Source organism: Bombus fervidus, chromosome 8 (genome assembly GCF_041682495.2).
Source record: "Bombus fervidus isolate BK054 chromosome 8, iyBomFerv1, whole genome shotgun sequence".
Lineage (NCBI taxonomy): Eukaryota > Metazoa > Arthropoda > Insecta > Hymenoptera > Apidae > Bombus > Bombus fervidus.
The window spans coordinates 2,519,865-2,533,455 of record NC_091524.1 but is presented as its reverse complement, the minus strand read 5'-3'; the positions used below and the strand labels follow the sequence as shown (position 1 = coordinate 2,533,455).

At 51.7% G+C, this 13,591-nt stretch overlaps 2 protein-coding genes across 2 annotated transcripts in view; one reads left to right on the top strand and one right to left on the bottom strand.

Moving 5' to 3' along the window:
- Positions 1–6,183, bottom strand: part of Ed (hemicentin protein echinoid) — a 32,140-nt gene extending 25,957 nt beyond the window's left edge. Inside the window, exon 1 of the mRNA XM_072008853.2 lies at positions 5,541–6,183. Coding sequence (XP_071864954.1) covers positions 5,541–5,601 — 61 coding nt within the window. The 5' untranslated portion in view covers positions 5,602–6,183. The remainder of the gene's footprint in view (positions 1–5,540) is intronic.
- The window catches only part of LOC139990062 (uncharacterized), a 75,495-nt gene that overhangs the window by 30,491 nt on the left and 31,413 nt on the right, over positions 1–13,591 (top strand). The window lies entirely within an intron of this gene.

Sequence of the window (13,591 nt, the reverse complement as noted above, 5' to 3'; positions counted from 1 at the left end):
GAAATATTCGAAACGGAAAGACCGTAGGGAAAGAGCGGCGGACGACCTCTTGGCTGCGCTTATACGCGCATTTGCATAATATCGGAATATCCTTAATGGCGAGCTGCGCCACGCAGCCTTCGAGAAACACCGATTCTCCGGGGTGCCGTGAAACTTATCGCTTCTTAACCGACGATGACGACGACGACCACGCGTCGATCTTTTCCTCTCTTTTTTGTTCGTTGCGGTCGTTTCACCTAGTCGCTTCGCGAAACGAATGCGAGACGCGAGACGAGAGTTAGCTAGTAACGAAACGCGGCGGAATATCCAAGGACGCTTGAGTAGACGGATATCTATTCGGCTTTCGCCGGAATTTCGCGGGTAAATTTAACTCGGCCGTTCGCTCGTTTCTAGTCCGCCTCGTAATCGCATTAGCCCAGAGCTACGCGAACGTTTTTTCACGTGGTTCGTTGAAAAAATAGCACTGCCGCGAATAATATCGTTCCACGGTATTTGCCGGGCGCCGCGCAATCGCGAATACGCTTCCCCTCGAACGCGTTTCACCGAGAGAACAAGGCGTAGAACGCGCTACAACGAGCCAAGAACGTTTTTCCAGTCCCAGATTATCCCGATCCTTTCGAATCTCGTGCACATGCCTGATACTCCGGTGATTCTCTCGCAAAAAAGGATCGTTCGGGCGAGCTATGTAATTTCTTTCGCCTTCGATTGTTCTCCTCGGGAGAGATCAGCAAATTTCGCGAGATCCGTGCATCCATCTCCTGCGGCCAACTTCTTCTTTACGACGATATTATTAGCGAGCTGCTGGTCGCCCGCGTGAGACCGTTTCGACGAAACGAGCTGACGAGATAACGCAGTTCGCCGTCTGTTTCCGTTCATCTGAAACGTCGGACCGCTCTCCCTGTCTCCCGACTTCCAGTATCCGACTCACCACCTTCCACGAGCTTGGTTTTGCACGATATCGGATATACGATCCGTTTCGACGTCTCATTCTTTTCTCCTCGCGCTCGTTCAGCCCTGTAATTTACGTGCACTCGACGAATAGATCCGTAAAACTGCACCGTCGCGAAAGACACTTAATTACCGTCTACAGGCAGCTGGTGTTATCTCGCGGATCACCATTCCATCCCTTCGTTACCTTCTCGAATTCGATCATGGAAGTGCTCGCTCCATAACACGCGGCCAAAAGGGATCCAAGCAGCTTCGCTCCTACTTTCTCGCTTTAACTCTGTGACCACACATTAGTTTAATGCACGGGACGCGTGTCCGGTAAAATTCTAACGGAGCATCGGGGGAAAATCGATACGCGCTAACGAGCAGCGAAAAACCTTCTTCCGGCTGGCGTTTGCACGCTCCTGCCTCCACGGTGACCGGCGCGACGGCTAGTTCGTCGAAAAGAGCTTCCAAGTTGCCGCGAATACGGTCACGAAGGAAAATGGGGAACGAAGAGGGAGAATGGGGGTGAAAGGTACGAGAAAGTCGAGAGTGGCTTGACTCTAGATGTTCGGCGGGGTGAAATTCGAATATTTGAAAGCACGACGGAAGAAATGTAACGGGCGGACGAAAAGGCGCAGCGACGCAGGGTGTCGTGCGGGTTGGCCTGCCTTCGCGACACGAGCGCGTATCGGCGACAAGGGTTGACCAGGAATAATTTCACTTTGCGGCCGCCGATAAGCCCACAGGTGCATGTTACCCTACCCACGTCATATGATTGCGGAATCGCGTGATGCTCGAGTCGCGGTAGCGTACCATGGTGCGATGCGGCGTAACTCTAGAACGCGTAAGCTCGGCCCTTTCGCAGCCGCTGAAAGCAACCCCCGATGGGAGGAGGAATGAGTGCAGAGAGGGTTGTAGCCGAGCAAGCAGTTCGCGATCAACGACGATGCTCGGGGGTCGTGGACGAACCGGATGCTTCGCAAGCCAAATCATCGACTGACAGCGAAAACCTTTCCATTCATCGAGCAACCTTCTCGAGTTTTCGATCGCATCGCGCTTCACAGCATGGCCGATCTCCCGCTAGCGATAATAACGAAATGTTCGTCGAAGTTTTTGCGCACCGCTGGCGAATCGTTTCGTGCAATCGTCCAAGAAGACGATGACGATACCCTGGTTGGTTTTCCTAGGACGATCGAAGGCGGACTTGGAGCGAATGGCGAGGATTGTTCCGCCAGGAGGTCGCGTAAATACGCTTCGTATCGATAAATCTACGAGCGGGCACCCATAAATAGTCGATACGTGTAGTCTGGCTGCGATATCGCGATACACGCCGGCTCTAGGTGAAACTGTCTCGCGAAAGGGTGGCGGAGGCTGTGAGTTGGCTGCGGGCCAGCAGATATTTTCGTAGTCCTGGCCCCGCTACTAGCTGTATGCGTCCAGAGTAACCCCGTAGCTTCCCGATCAGGCTACTTAAATCACTGGTAATGTACGTGGTTCGATTGGGCACGGTAGATTCGAGCAACCCTAACGGTACGACGGCGTAGAACGGAATGCCTGACGGATAACCGGTGGATGGAGAATGAATCTGCCGTCGTGCTCGCCTTCGCAGCCTCCTCCGATTATGTCTATAGTCTCTACACGTGGCGTATAGCTCGGCTGGGTATAAACTATTCCACGAAACGTTCGAAGCTACTTCGATTGAAGCCAATGACTCGCACAAAGGCGGTGGTGAATCACGTGAGAGCGCAAACGAGGCTGAAATCGGACAACGAGACCGGCTTTAGTCGCGAAAGGAACACGAGAGATACGCGTATACGAATCCAATTACGCGGGATGAAGACTTCGCGTACCCTCGGTCCAATTAACGGGAAAACTAATTTCTGCTCGGCGGCGAAATCCTCGCTCACCGAGCTTCCGCGTATTTTTTCCTCCTTTTGTCCTCGGAAAAGCCGCCGAGAACCGGGATCCCCGTTTGCCTCTATCCTTTATCTGATATATATATACATATATATATAATTTTTTCTCCCCTCTCGGTTCCGTCGACCGGCGGCGTCCCAGTCCCGATTCAGCGCGCCGTAATACGCGCGGCCGCTCGCTCGTTCCGCTGAATTTAATTTAGCACTTACCGTATTGCGCGGGGCACAGCTAACCGTTTAACCGCCTAACGCCTTTGCCAACTTGGAGGGAGTAACGGCCTGCGAATTTTCGTGGACGCGGGCCGTTTTCCATGCAGCGTGGCGGCCTCGATTCTCGTGGTCGTCGCGTTGAAATACAGTGACCCTCGAACGCGTTCCTCTCGACCCGTTCCGCTCGACCAAATCGTCGCTCGGTGTACGAGGCGGCCCGAATTTTCCAGGCAATCGCTTTTCCCTTTTCTTTTTTCCACTTGCTTTTTCATTTCTTCTTTTTTTTTTGTTTTTTTCTTTTTTTTTTTTTTTTGTTTTCCATTCGACGATATCGCTTTCTGACCGGCCGCGTCGATTTCACCGAGGCTTGGATTAACGGTTAACCGTGCTCGCAAAACGAAACCCTCTAAACTCGCAGGTCTGTTTGTTCAGTATTCGTTTCGTCGATGGAGAGGATCGATGGGCTAGTCTGATTTTTCGTCGTCCGCGAGATTATTGCGAATGAACGGACCTCGCACGGTGATTGGTTCCGGCTCATCGGTTGCAACTATTCCGCGTATCGAGTCCGAAAAAAGGAGAAAGCGATATGAAAATAGCCTCCATTATGAATCTCGTAGCTTCTCGGAGAATCTCTCACACCAACTTTCCATCGATTAAAGCGTTAATTTCAAGAAAACGCGCTCGCCGTAATCACGATCTACCTGCAAGCAACCGTTCTGGGTCACGTTTCCGGTCGGCATATCCCGCATATTTTCCTCGCACCTTTTTTCCCGTGTTCACGACGCGACGTTTTGTGCCTGACGTAACCTGAAAACCAAATTACCAGAGCTCCTGTGCTCGAAACGCGTAAGAAGTCGTGAAACGAGACCCGAGCTTGTTTATCGAGGAAAATCAGCGGAAGGAAGAGAGACGCAAACGCGCCGCTGCAACCATCACCAATCTGCCTCTCCCTCCCCGAAAGCGCCATTAAACGCAAGCGATCCCAACCTGGCTGGCTTTTAATCAGGCTAATGCGTAGCGTCGAGTTATTCCGCGGCTCGTTTCCCTTTCGCGTTCCGTCCCACGCGGATATCGAGTAGCCCGTGCACGGCGAAAATCAAATGCGGCCGCGTCCGTCAACGTCGTTCCTGCGCCAAACGAGGATCGCAAAACGAACAGAACGTATCACCGTCAACAAGGAGAAGGGAATCGAAATTCGCGAACTGAGCCTCGTTATGATATGCATAACGAAAAGGGAGTTTGTGGCTCTCTCGATTGGGGAGGCCACAATTCAGAACGATATCGGTCGGACGACGAACAACGAACGTCGGAAACGAAAATTTATTCGCGGAGGATCGTGACAAATATAAATCGTTGTGAGACCAAGCGTCGTATTAAAGACCAGTACGGAACGAAGCGACGTCGTTGCAATTTCACAGCAGTGACGCTATGCGCTTCAGAAGGATTACATTTTTAATAATACGATGCGCTCGTTTCTCACATCTGTCTATTAGGAATATAAAGTCGACCGAATTTTTTAGTTTTTTAGTTTCATCGCTCAAAATCGGAGCGACGAAAATAGCGCAATAGCTGATGAAATTCGTGATTCGTCTTTTTTTAAATTTTATCCTTGTTCGATACCGGAGGGGTAAAGTTTTAACTACTCATTGACGACCTTTAAACGAAACGAAGTAGCCATAGAAATCGCGTTATTTGGGTTACGAGGAAACCCGACGAAGTCAGAGAGGGCCGTTCAGATGATTCGCGAGTAAATCCTCTTTGCCTGGAACGCGAATTCCTGACGCGGCAGCATTTGCCGCGACATGCCGCGACGTTCTTCGTACAGCCTGGGATCAGCTCGCGCTTCCTACAAGCGAGTTCGCGGAAGAAGACGCAGCTTCCCTTACCGACCAGCTGCGCGGTTTTCCCATAATACGCCGCGACGTCTTTTCACTCGTAAACTCGGACTATATCCTCGTGGTTTGGCCGTGTCCCAACAGCCAGCTTTTCGCTTTCTCCCTGAATATCGTTTTTCTGTCCTTATTTTTCTGTCTCTTTCCCCCTTCCAAGTCTTTTCTCCTTCATCCGCGTCGTAACATTTGCAACGAAGCTCCGTCCGAGTTATCGAATTTCTATCGAGCGACTTCGCTACGCTATTCTATCTATTTGCTTCCTTTATGTAGATAGTCTGCGCGTATGCGTTGGTCAGTCGAAGCACCGCGTATTCGATTTGCAAGCTGCTCCATTTTTACGGCGAGTCGCACGAAACTTGCGGGAAAAGAGAGTCAAACGAGGAAACCTGTTGAGCCGGATAGGCTCGCACGGATTCGCGGTGATCAGTCGCGAGAACGGGGTAAGTTTCGCTGGTGTACAAGCAAGAGTAGGTGAGGTGTAGGCGAGGTTTAGGCGAACTCGCGGCAAGAATCGGCCCGAGGTCAGCGAACCGAAAAGCGAACGCGTCGAGTGACACGAAGGATCAAAGAATCTCGTCGAAGCACTCACCTACGGTTGCCAGCAGCACCAGAAAGGTCCAACGATGTCCGGATCTCTCCACGAATCTCATCCTCTCTGGAATTACGAGCACTCGAGGGCGGCTAGTTCTTTCCCTGGTCTACGCCCACCAAAATACACGAGACACAATATTCGATACGACACTTCTTCCGTTATTATTACAGCCGGCACAAGCCGCTTTGTGTAAATTCCTTAATAAAAGGAAATCACTCTTCGTATAGTGGAGTAACTGTGGTAGTCGTCCCGTGACGAAACAGAACGCCTCCGATACCACGCACTACTATACCTTCCTCAAAAGACACGACGAAGCTTCCTCGTTGAAGAGTTCCAAGGTTATTCAGGTGTATGCGTGCTCAATGGCCGAGGACCTTGCAGTCGAGGCCTGGATCGTCCTCGATCCTTTGCTCGTCATGTCGAACAAAGGTGAGAGAAGCGCGGGAATCGCGACACGATCGGCGTGAGGTGCGCGAGGCCGTGGTAACTCGCAAGGATCGAGCTTCTCGACTGACGGGGTATGTATCCGCGGCAGAAGGACGTGCGCGCTCGCCCAGTGGCCAACTCGCGACGAGAGAACGAGCGGAGCGAAGCGGAACGGAATGGAACGGAACGGAAGAACGCGGCAGAGGCTACGTTGGCACCTTGATAGTCGGCGGTTAAGTGCGACCGCGGTCCGCTCGACTCTCGTGTCTCGCTCGCCGTTTCACGGCCGAGCGACAGAGAGAGACTGATCTCGCGATGCGCGCATGCCTCCGGCGAAAGTTTCCTCGAGTCGAGTCAAGCCGAGTCGAGTCGCGGGGCTGGTTCGTTTATTTCTCGCGCCACTCTTCCACCCGTAGAAGTACGCGCCTCTTTTCGCTCTGGCTCGATCGTCTGATCTTCGTCGTCTCACAGGAAATGCGACGGGTCGCGTCTTTTCTTCGTCTGTAAATACGACGGATGTTGCTTCCTCCTTTCGAATGGCAGGCGATTGATCCATCGGAAACTGTCCGTGGAGACAATCGTTCGGTTTCTCTGTGACTGGTCATCGATACATAGACACACGAAGAGTCACAGGAACACGATCGAAGTTGGCGAATAAGAGTACCAGGTGAATCGATGGACGGGGAATGGTCTCTGGGTTTCAAATGGTCGTTAACGCGGACGGATCGGCGCGAAGCAGCAGGTATCCCGTGCAGCTGCGGGACAACGTGAATTACTGGTGCGAATTCCAATGGTGGGTGGTTCGCGGCGGCCGCTTTCGCCGCGAGTACGTCACCGACCACGGACAGATATACCCACGGTGGAAGCCGCTTCCCATTGCGTTAACGCGACGCGGTTTTACGAGCGCCGATTCTACCAGTAAATCGCGCCCCGTGCACGGGATTCTCTTTTATCTGTGAAACATATTTCTGCCGGCGGTGAGGACGAAACGAGACGAAAAACGAGAGCCGCGAAGCAAAAGGAGAGAGAAATACGCGAGAGGACGCGAGACAAGGAACGAACGCGAAATGAAACGAGCTGAAACGAAACGCGCGAACGAACGAGAAAACGATCGTTAAAACGTTTAGAGATGCGGTTCCGGGGCAAAGAGATGCAGTCGAAGATGTGGAGCAAGAGGAACCGAGTATCGGTAGACCGTGGGGTGAATAGGGGACGAGGAAGGGACGAGGGTGGAACGAACGGGTCTACGAGAGAAGTTAACCAGGGAGACCGGAGAAACTCGCAGACTCCGCATCCGGCCGCTCGATGGTAGACCGTACAATTGTCTGGCATTGTGCTTGCAAATCAAGCGGCGGGCCGAATTTACATGAGATTTACGGCATTCCGTTTGCCGCAGCCCTGGCTGCCGCGTCCTCCTTCGTGTAACGTTCACGATTCCGCCTCGTACCTCGTCCAGCCTCGCGCGAACGCTCACCTAGACGATCGTGCCCTGACCGCGACAAAAACCTCCGACGAACACGCCTTTAATAAATTCCACTTCGGTTCGTCTTCTATATCTCTGTCCTTCTCTCCTTTTCCCTATTCCCCCCCTTCTTAACTGGATTCGTTTTCCCGCCAATCGACTTTGAATATTTTGCGGAATTCAAGGAAGCTCCTCCGAAGGGAGAAGTTTCGGAGAAGGCAAATACGCTACGAACCAGAGACACGTACACGCTCCAGAGAATACGCCGGTCGCGTTACACCCGAGACTTCCCGCGGGAGATTCCCGCTTCTTAATTACTTCCATCCATTAATTAAAGAGTCGACTCTTGACCGCCGCGAAAGCTCGAGTACCCGGATCGCGAAACTCACTCTCGATCGAAAGAGCGCCGATATCCTGCTAGATAAATCGCCCGAGAGCCTGGAACATCCGCCTTTCAACTCTGAACAACGCGAAAAGAGCAGTACTACTTTGATATTTGACGCCGCTTCGTTCGAACCTGAGTGTTTTGTGATTTTTGCGAGTGTACCGGGTATCACTGTAATGGAACAATGGCGACTGAGGAAGTTTGGCGAATCGTTGAAGAAATTAAGAAATCGAGAGGTATTTTTCATGAAATTTTATCTAACGATGAACCCGCGATATATGTAGATAAACAAATAAAATTATTATAAAACATACCGAATGGAAGGCAGCGTAAAATCGACGCATAATGCTAAAGAAAGAAATAAAATCCGAACCAAACACAGTGTTTGAAATCCCAGTATCGCTTTAATAACTTTACAATCAAGCTCGTTGATCACAGTTTGCCCTTCCTCATATGGTACCAGTCTACGCGGTAGATTATTTCATGAGAAGCTCGTACCGGAGCAAAGTCGCGGTCGCGTAGCAGACTCGCGCGCTCGCGATTTCAAGACTCCAGAGACTCGGTTCTCCTCAGGCGCTCGTGTAGGTCTCGCAGTTAAATTAGGTGAAATAGCTCCCTAGACGTCTCTTCGTTAGACTTCTCTAGACCGTTATCCTTTCGCGTGATACGAGAACTAAACTCTCCTCTTTCCGCGAGATGCCTACAATTTTGCGACTTTCATCTCGGTTCAGCTTTTCCTAGATGACTCATGATTCGGACTTCGTGAAGCGGAAGCTGCTCTTTCCAACGGGTTAAGGTCGAAATCAGCACGTGTGTCACGAGAGCGGCATGAAACGATCGATGTGCCGGCGCGAATTCATTAAGTATTCGCGCGGCTTTAATTACGAGAACAAAGTTTCCGCTCGATTGGAAAAGTTTTCACGGCGCCTGCATACTCGATCGCGTTGAATCGGCGCTACTGCTGCGCTGCAAACCCGCCCCCGAGGCCAACCGTTCGGGAAAAGCGGAAGCTTTCTTTACCAGCGCAGACAACGTCACGTAAAAATTCCTAGCGACGAACCGACTCGCCCGAATGGGGCATCCCAAGTATCCAAAGTTTGAGCTTGATTTTCCCCGGAGAATTTCTATAGAAATACGGAAGCGAGAATCTTCAGGGGGTTGATCAAAGACAGCGAACCGTCGCTGATCCGACGGTGGATCTTGCGTTCGATGCAATTAGAGAACCCTCTACATTTCTCTTCCCCAAGGAAACTGTTCTCCATCGATCTTCCTCGATTTTCTGTCATTTAATGGGGCTGATAGATATTATAGCGGTATGCGACACGCAATATTCGATATTGCTTGTCGGGTAAACAGACAGTGATCTCTCCTGTAAAATCACCAAGTGAATCGAAGATGATTCGACGACGCCACGCGAAAGCGAGATAAGCTTTCTCCAAGCATAGTCGTTTTATTGGCAAAGCTTGGGTTCATAGATTTTTTATACAGCAAAACTCATTAAAGCCTGCTGTCGGCTAGCCGCACTTTCCTATGATCCAATTTCCAACGCTCTTCTCGCGCGCTTGTTCCCTTTTCTTTCCATTGCACGACTGAATTGAATAAATAAATAAATCTTCAACTCGACCTGAATACAGGTGGATAATTCTTCCGCCAAAGGAAATTACTGAGAAAGAGCTGACGCTGGCGGACCGATCGGCGATATTGCTTTGGAGCGAAGCCTATCTTCTCTTTTCGCAAGCCTTCCAACGTTGAAACAGCTGCGCCGCGAATCGAACTTCTATCCTCGTGCAAAGAAGACCACGTCTAGGAAGATTCCCCTATGGGAGACATCCGCGTCGCTTATCGTCGCTGATAAAATCGGGTGTCGAATTTGTCGCGAGCCGGCCAACGGCTCCACTCTGGCTATCTCCCTTCCCCCAACCTGCAGAGACACAAATCAGTCGAAGGCGAGCTACTGGCTATTGGTGAGGTGATGACGACGAAGGGAAGCAAGATAGGGGACCGACAGAGTGGTAAGGGGATCTCGTAATCCTTTTGTAAGATGGCCGAGAGAACGGTGGTTAACGTTTATCGCAATAAATAAAGCTCGGCTTCCTGTCCCGGAAGGTAGACGTGCAGTCGTTAAAGCGTGCAAAGTTTGGGAGGAGGTATCGTTAAGGGTAGCGAGAAGCAAGAAGGAGGCGAGTCGTGAAAGCTCTTTGAGGTCGCGGCCGATACTACGCGCGCAGGTTAAGTGCTCGCTGCGGCACCAAGATTCGGCTCGTCGGCTTAATAAGCTCCTGAAACGCCGTGGAAATTTGTTGCCCTCCGACGCGGTATACGACCCTCTGCTCAGACACCGACTAATCCGGATCCACCGCAGCCACCTTCCTACCATCGATGCCGCGGAATTCCCACGCGAGACTGCGTCGTTGCGGTTCCATCAACGACGAACCGTACCGTTGCTCTCGATCCCGACGGAGGATCTCTGTCGGAGATACTGCGGTAATACGCGATACAGGGGATACACGCGAGGATATCGATGGAACGGAAGACGAGCTCCGAAGGAGAACGATCGCTCCGAGACGGTTAGGTCTTTGGGCTCGGTTAAGGTCTGTGCTCGCAGGTGGCCGCACGCGAGCCGAGGAATCGACCCAACGGTCGAGAGGCGAAGCGACGGCGACTCGACGAGCCGTGACCAAGACTTCCGTTCGCACGGCCTGTACGAGCACCTCGCAATAAAAGCGTTTCTCTCGCGTTTCAGTCGGATCGGGAAAGGGACGGGGTCGCGTGGGAGGCTACCGGACGCCTCGATTGCCAGGGCCCGATAGCGATCTCAGACCGATCTGTTGGCGGTAGCGGTGGCGGTGGCGGTGACGGTAGCAGCGCCGGAGGCGGTGAATTGAGACCGTACATAGTACGTTGGGGGGACACCTCTGGGAATGGCAAGGAAAATCTTGACAAAACTGTGATTGCCACGGCGGAGTTGACGAGGTACGCGAACCTAGGGGACGCCGCGGGGAGAAGTCGAGTATCGGTTGAACGACGGAAGAGGCGCAGCTGCCAGTGACTCGTTTCAAGTGTCGCGTCTTCGTCCCGCCGTACAACGAACACCGACAAGAACGCACGTCTCTACTCTCCCTAGAGTATCCAGAGAGAGCTCCGAAGTACGGAGACGAAACAAGACGGAATCGGGTATCAAAGAGGTAAACCTCGTTTCGACGGTACCGTTCTCGGTAAACACGATCGAGTAAGGTAACTATGAAGCGACCGAGTGTACGCGCCGGGGATAATTATTCGTCGAATTGCGAGTTCTAATTACGGAGGTCAGGTTTAGAGTCCTGTAGAGTTTCTGTTCCTCTTAATTGGCGCCCGGAGACTTTCAGAGTCATGGCTACTGATTACTTTTAACGTACTCCTTAACGATTCTTGCAATCCATTTTCAGCTTCATCGCCGTTCCTCGAAACTAAAACGGGTGTACGTGTATTGTTTTTGTTCTACGTAATGGGTTACACCTGCTAAGTAACCCCTTTCTCTTCCCCTTCCGTAAGGTACTTGCTTTAAATTGCCATACGTCCAGCTAAAATCTCCGTGGAAGAGCAGGGCGCGGCATAAAGACGACGTCCTTTCTCTTTCCGTTCGTTCCGTTTCGTTTCGCTCGGTAGCCAGAAAGGAGGAAACCACTCTCTGTCCGGGCATTTAATCGAGCCAACGGTTTTCCAGAGTTGCACTCGTAGCCGCGTTTTCTACGACAGTAACGGTCGTCGACGAACACGTGCCAGATGACAGGTGTGTTTGCGCGACTAGGCCGTGTCCGATCACGACACGCTATCGTTTATCTACCGGCTTATCGGCTCGACCGACGATCCCAGTAGTCCGGGTCGCTCCCGAATCTCGACCCTACCGATGGTGACGTCGTTCGAAACCTCCGAAAATGGGTGAGCTTTATCGCATCTATCGAGCGACTCGATTTCTCCAAGTTGTTGGAGTCGTCGATGGAATAACGCGCGAAAACTTGACCGTGAGTTTCACGGTTTATTGAAATGCATCGGCGAAAAGGATCAGAGGCGTCGGATCTTTATCGTTTCTGCAGCGCTTCCTAACGCCGATAGGTTTTAGCGGGTGAATCGTTCTTCTTTCTCGGATTCGTTCTTTTCGCCTGGTTCTCGCAAAAAGAAGAGGGAGGTTGATCGATTTATTGGATCGCCGAAGTTCCAAGCTCTCCGCATCAGGGGTCGGATATAAATCGATTTGCTCGATTATCGTAACGGCCAGCTGACTTTAATGGCTCGCTAAACGCTTCCGCTTGTCGTCGAGGTACTTGCCGCGGTTAGCCGACCGAATAAAAACCGTTCTCGGTTCCCCAGTCGACGATCACGGCGAAGGTGTACCGTCTGCGGGACCGGAAACAGTCGGCGACGGCGGCGGCGGTGCTACGCGAAATGAGGACGCCCGTCCTTCCGTTCGTTTCGTTCACAGTGAAGAAACCTGGCTGGCAAAACGCGGCTAAGCTTCTTGCCCGCTCTTCGTGACCCGCGACGCCGTCGATTCTCTCTCTTCCTCTGCGGAACCATTGCAAGAACTTCCCAAAGCAGTCGGATCGAAAACGCGCACAACCAGCCGGTACGTTATTTACGAGGCCTGCCACTCGTGCTTCTCTTCTTCTTGCGAACACCATGGATCGCACGTGCAACCCTGCACGGCTTCAACAGGCACTGCTGCCACTAGCGACGATTAACGAGCGTGACCATGGCCTCACGCACCACTTCTGCGCTTTTTCCGCCTCTCCTCTTCGTCTTTCCGGAGATCTGCCGCGCGGTGAAGAGAAAATTCGTCTTACGGGCGGAGAGACGCGAGGCCAGAAGAGGTCAGCAATCGTTGGTCGAGAGTCCGGTAGTGGTTCCGCGACACTGCGTGGTAAGTATACTCGACCGGTTCGCGTTCCCCTGCTCGAAAGGGCAAAGAAAAAGACGGGTCGCGGTGGAAAAAGATGGCGGCAAAACGAGTAACTTCTCGTCGAGTAGCGGGCCGCGATCTCCTCCGCTTCGAGCCACCTCGTCGTTAGATCCGACGCGCGGAGTCCGTTGAACTTCCACCGCACGAGGCCGACCTCTGTCTTCCTTCTTCTTCCACCTCCTCCGTCTCTTTCCATCATCCTGACAAAAGCAAAGGCTGTGGAATCGGATCCATGGATCGTAGGAAATAGCGCAGAAACATCGGCTTCTCCTTTGAATAAATCGATTCCGTCTTCTTAATGCCCAGTCAGGATCCTTCGCTACTTGGCGACTCGAACCGTTTTTCGTGGCGTCTTACACAACTTATTGCCATGATAATAGTTATTCTATCGCTGCTAGCTTTTCGAAATTAATACGATCTTTCCGTTGTTTAAACTGAACTTCGCGAGGATCATCTTGTACTTTTTGACCGTCTCCCGCGCGACTTTCTCCTCCTTTGCGGTTTTTCTGCAACTTGGCCGACCGCGCGTTCCAAAGTCATACGGTTCCTTATTTCATCCTTGATATTTGTCGTGGAAGAGACGTGTCCTTCGACGAGAAAAACGAAGGATTTCGAATGTAATTCGTACAAACGGAGTATTCCGATCAAAACGATAACCTACATTTCCTTACCTCCCGTTTCTTCGATAGAAAAATGACCCGAGTTCCGTTCGTAAAGCTGAGTGGGTAAGCGAGACGCTTGTTAGAAATTATCTCCGCGTAAAAATTTGCTGGCGGACTTTTTACTCGCCGGTATTCTTCGACGATGCTCGAAGGAAGAAGCCCGAAGATACCCAGAAT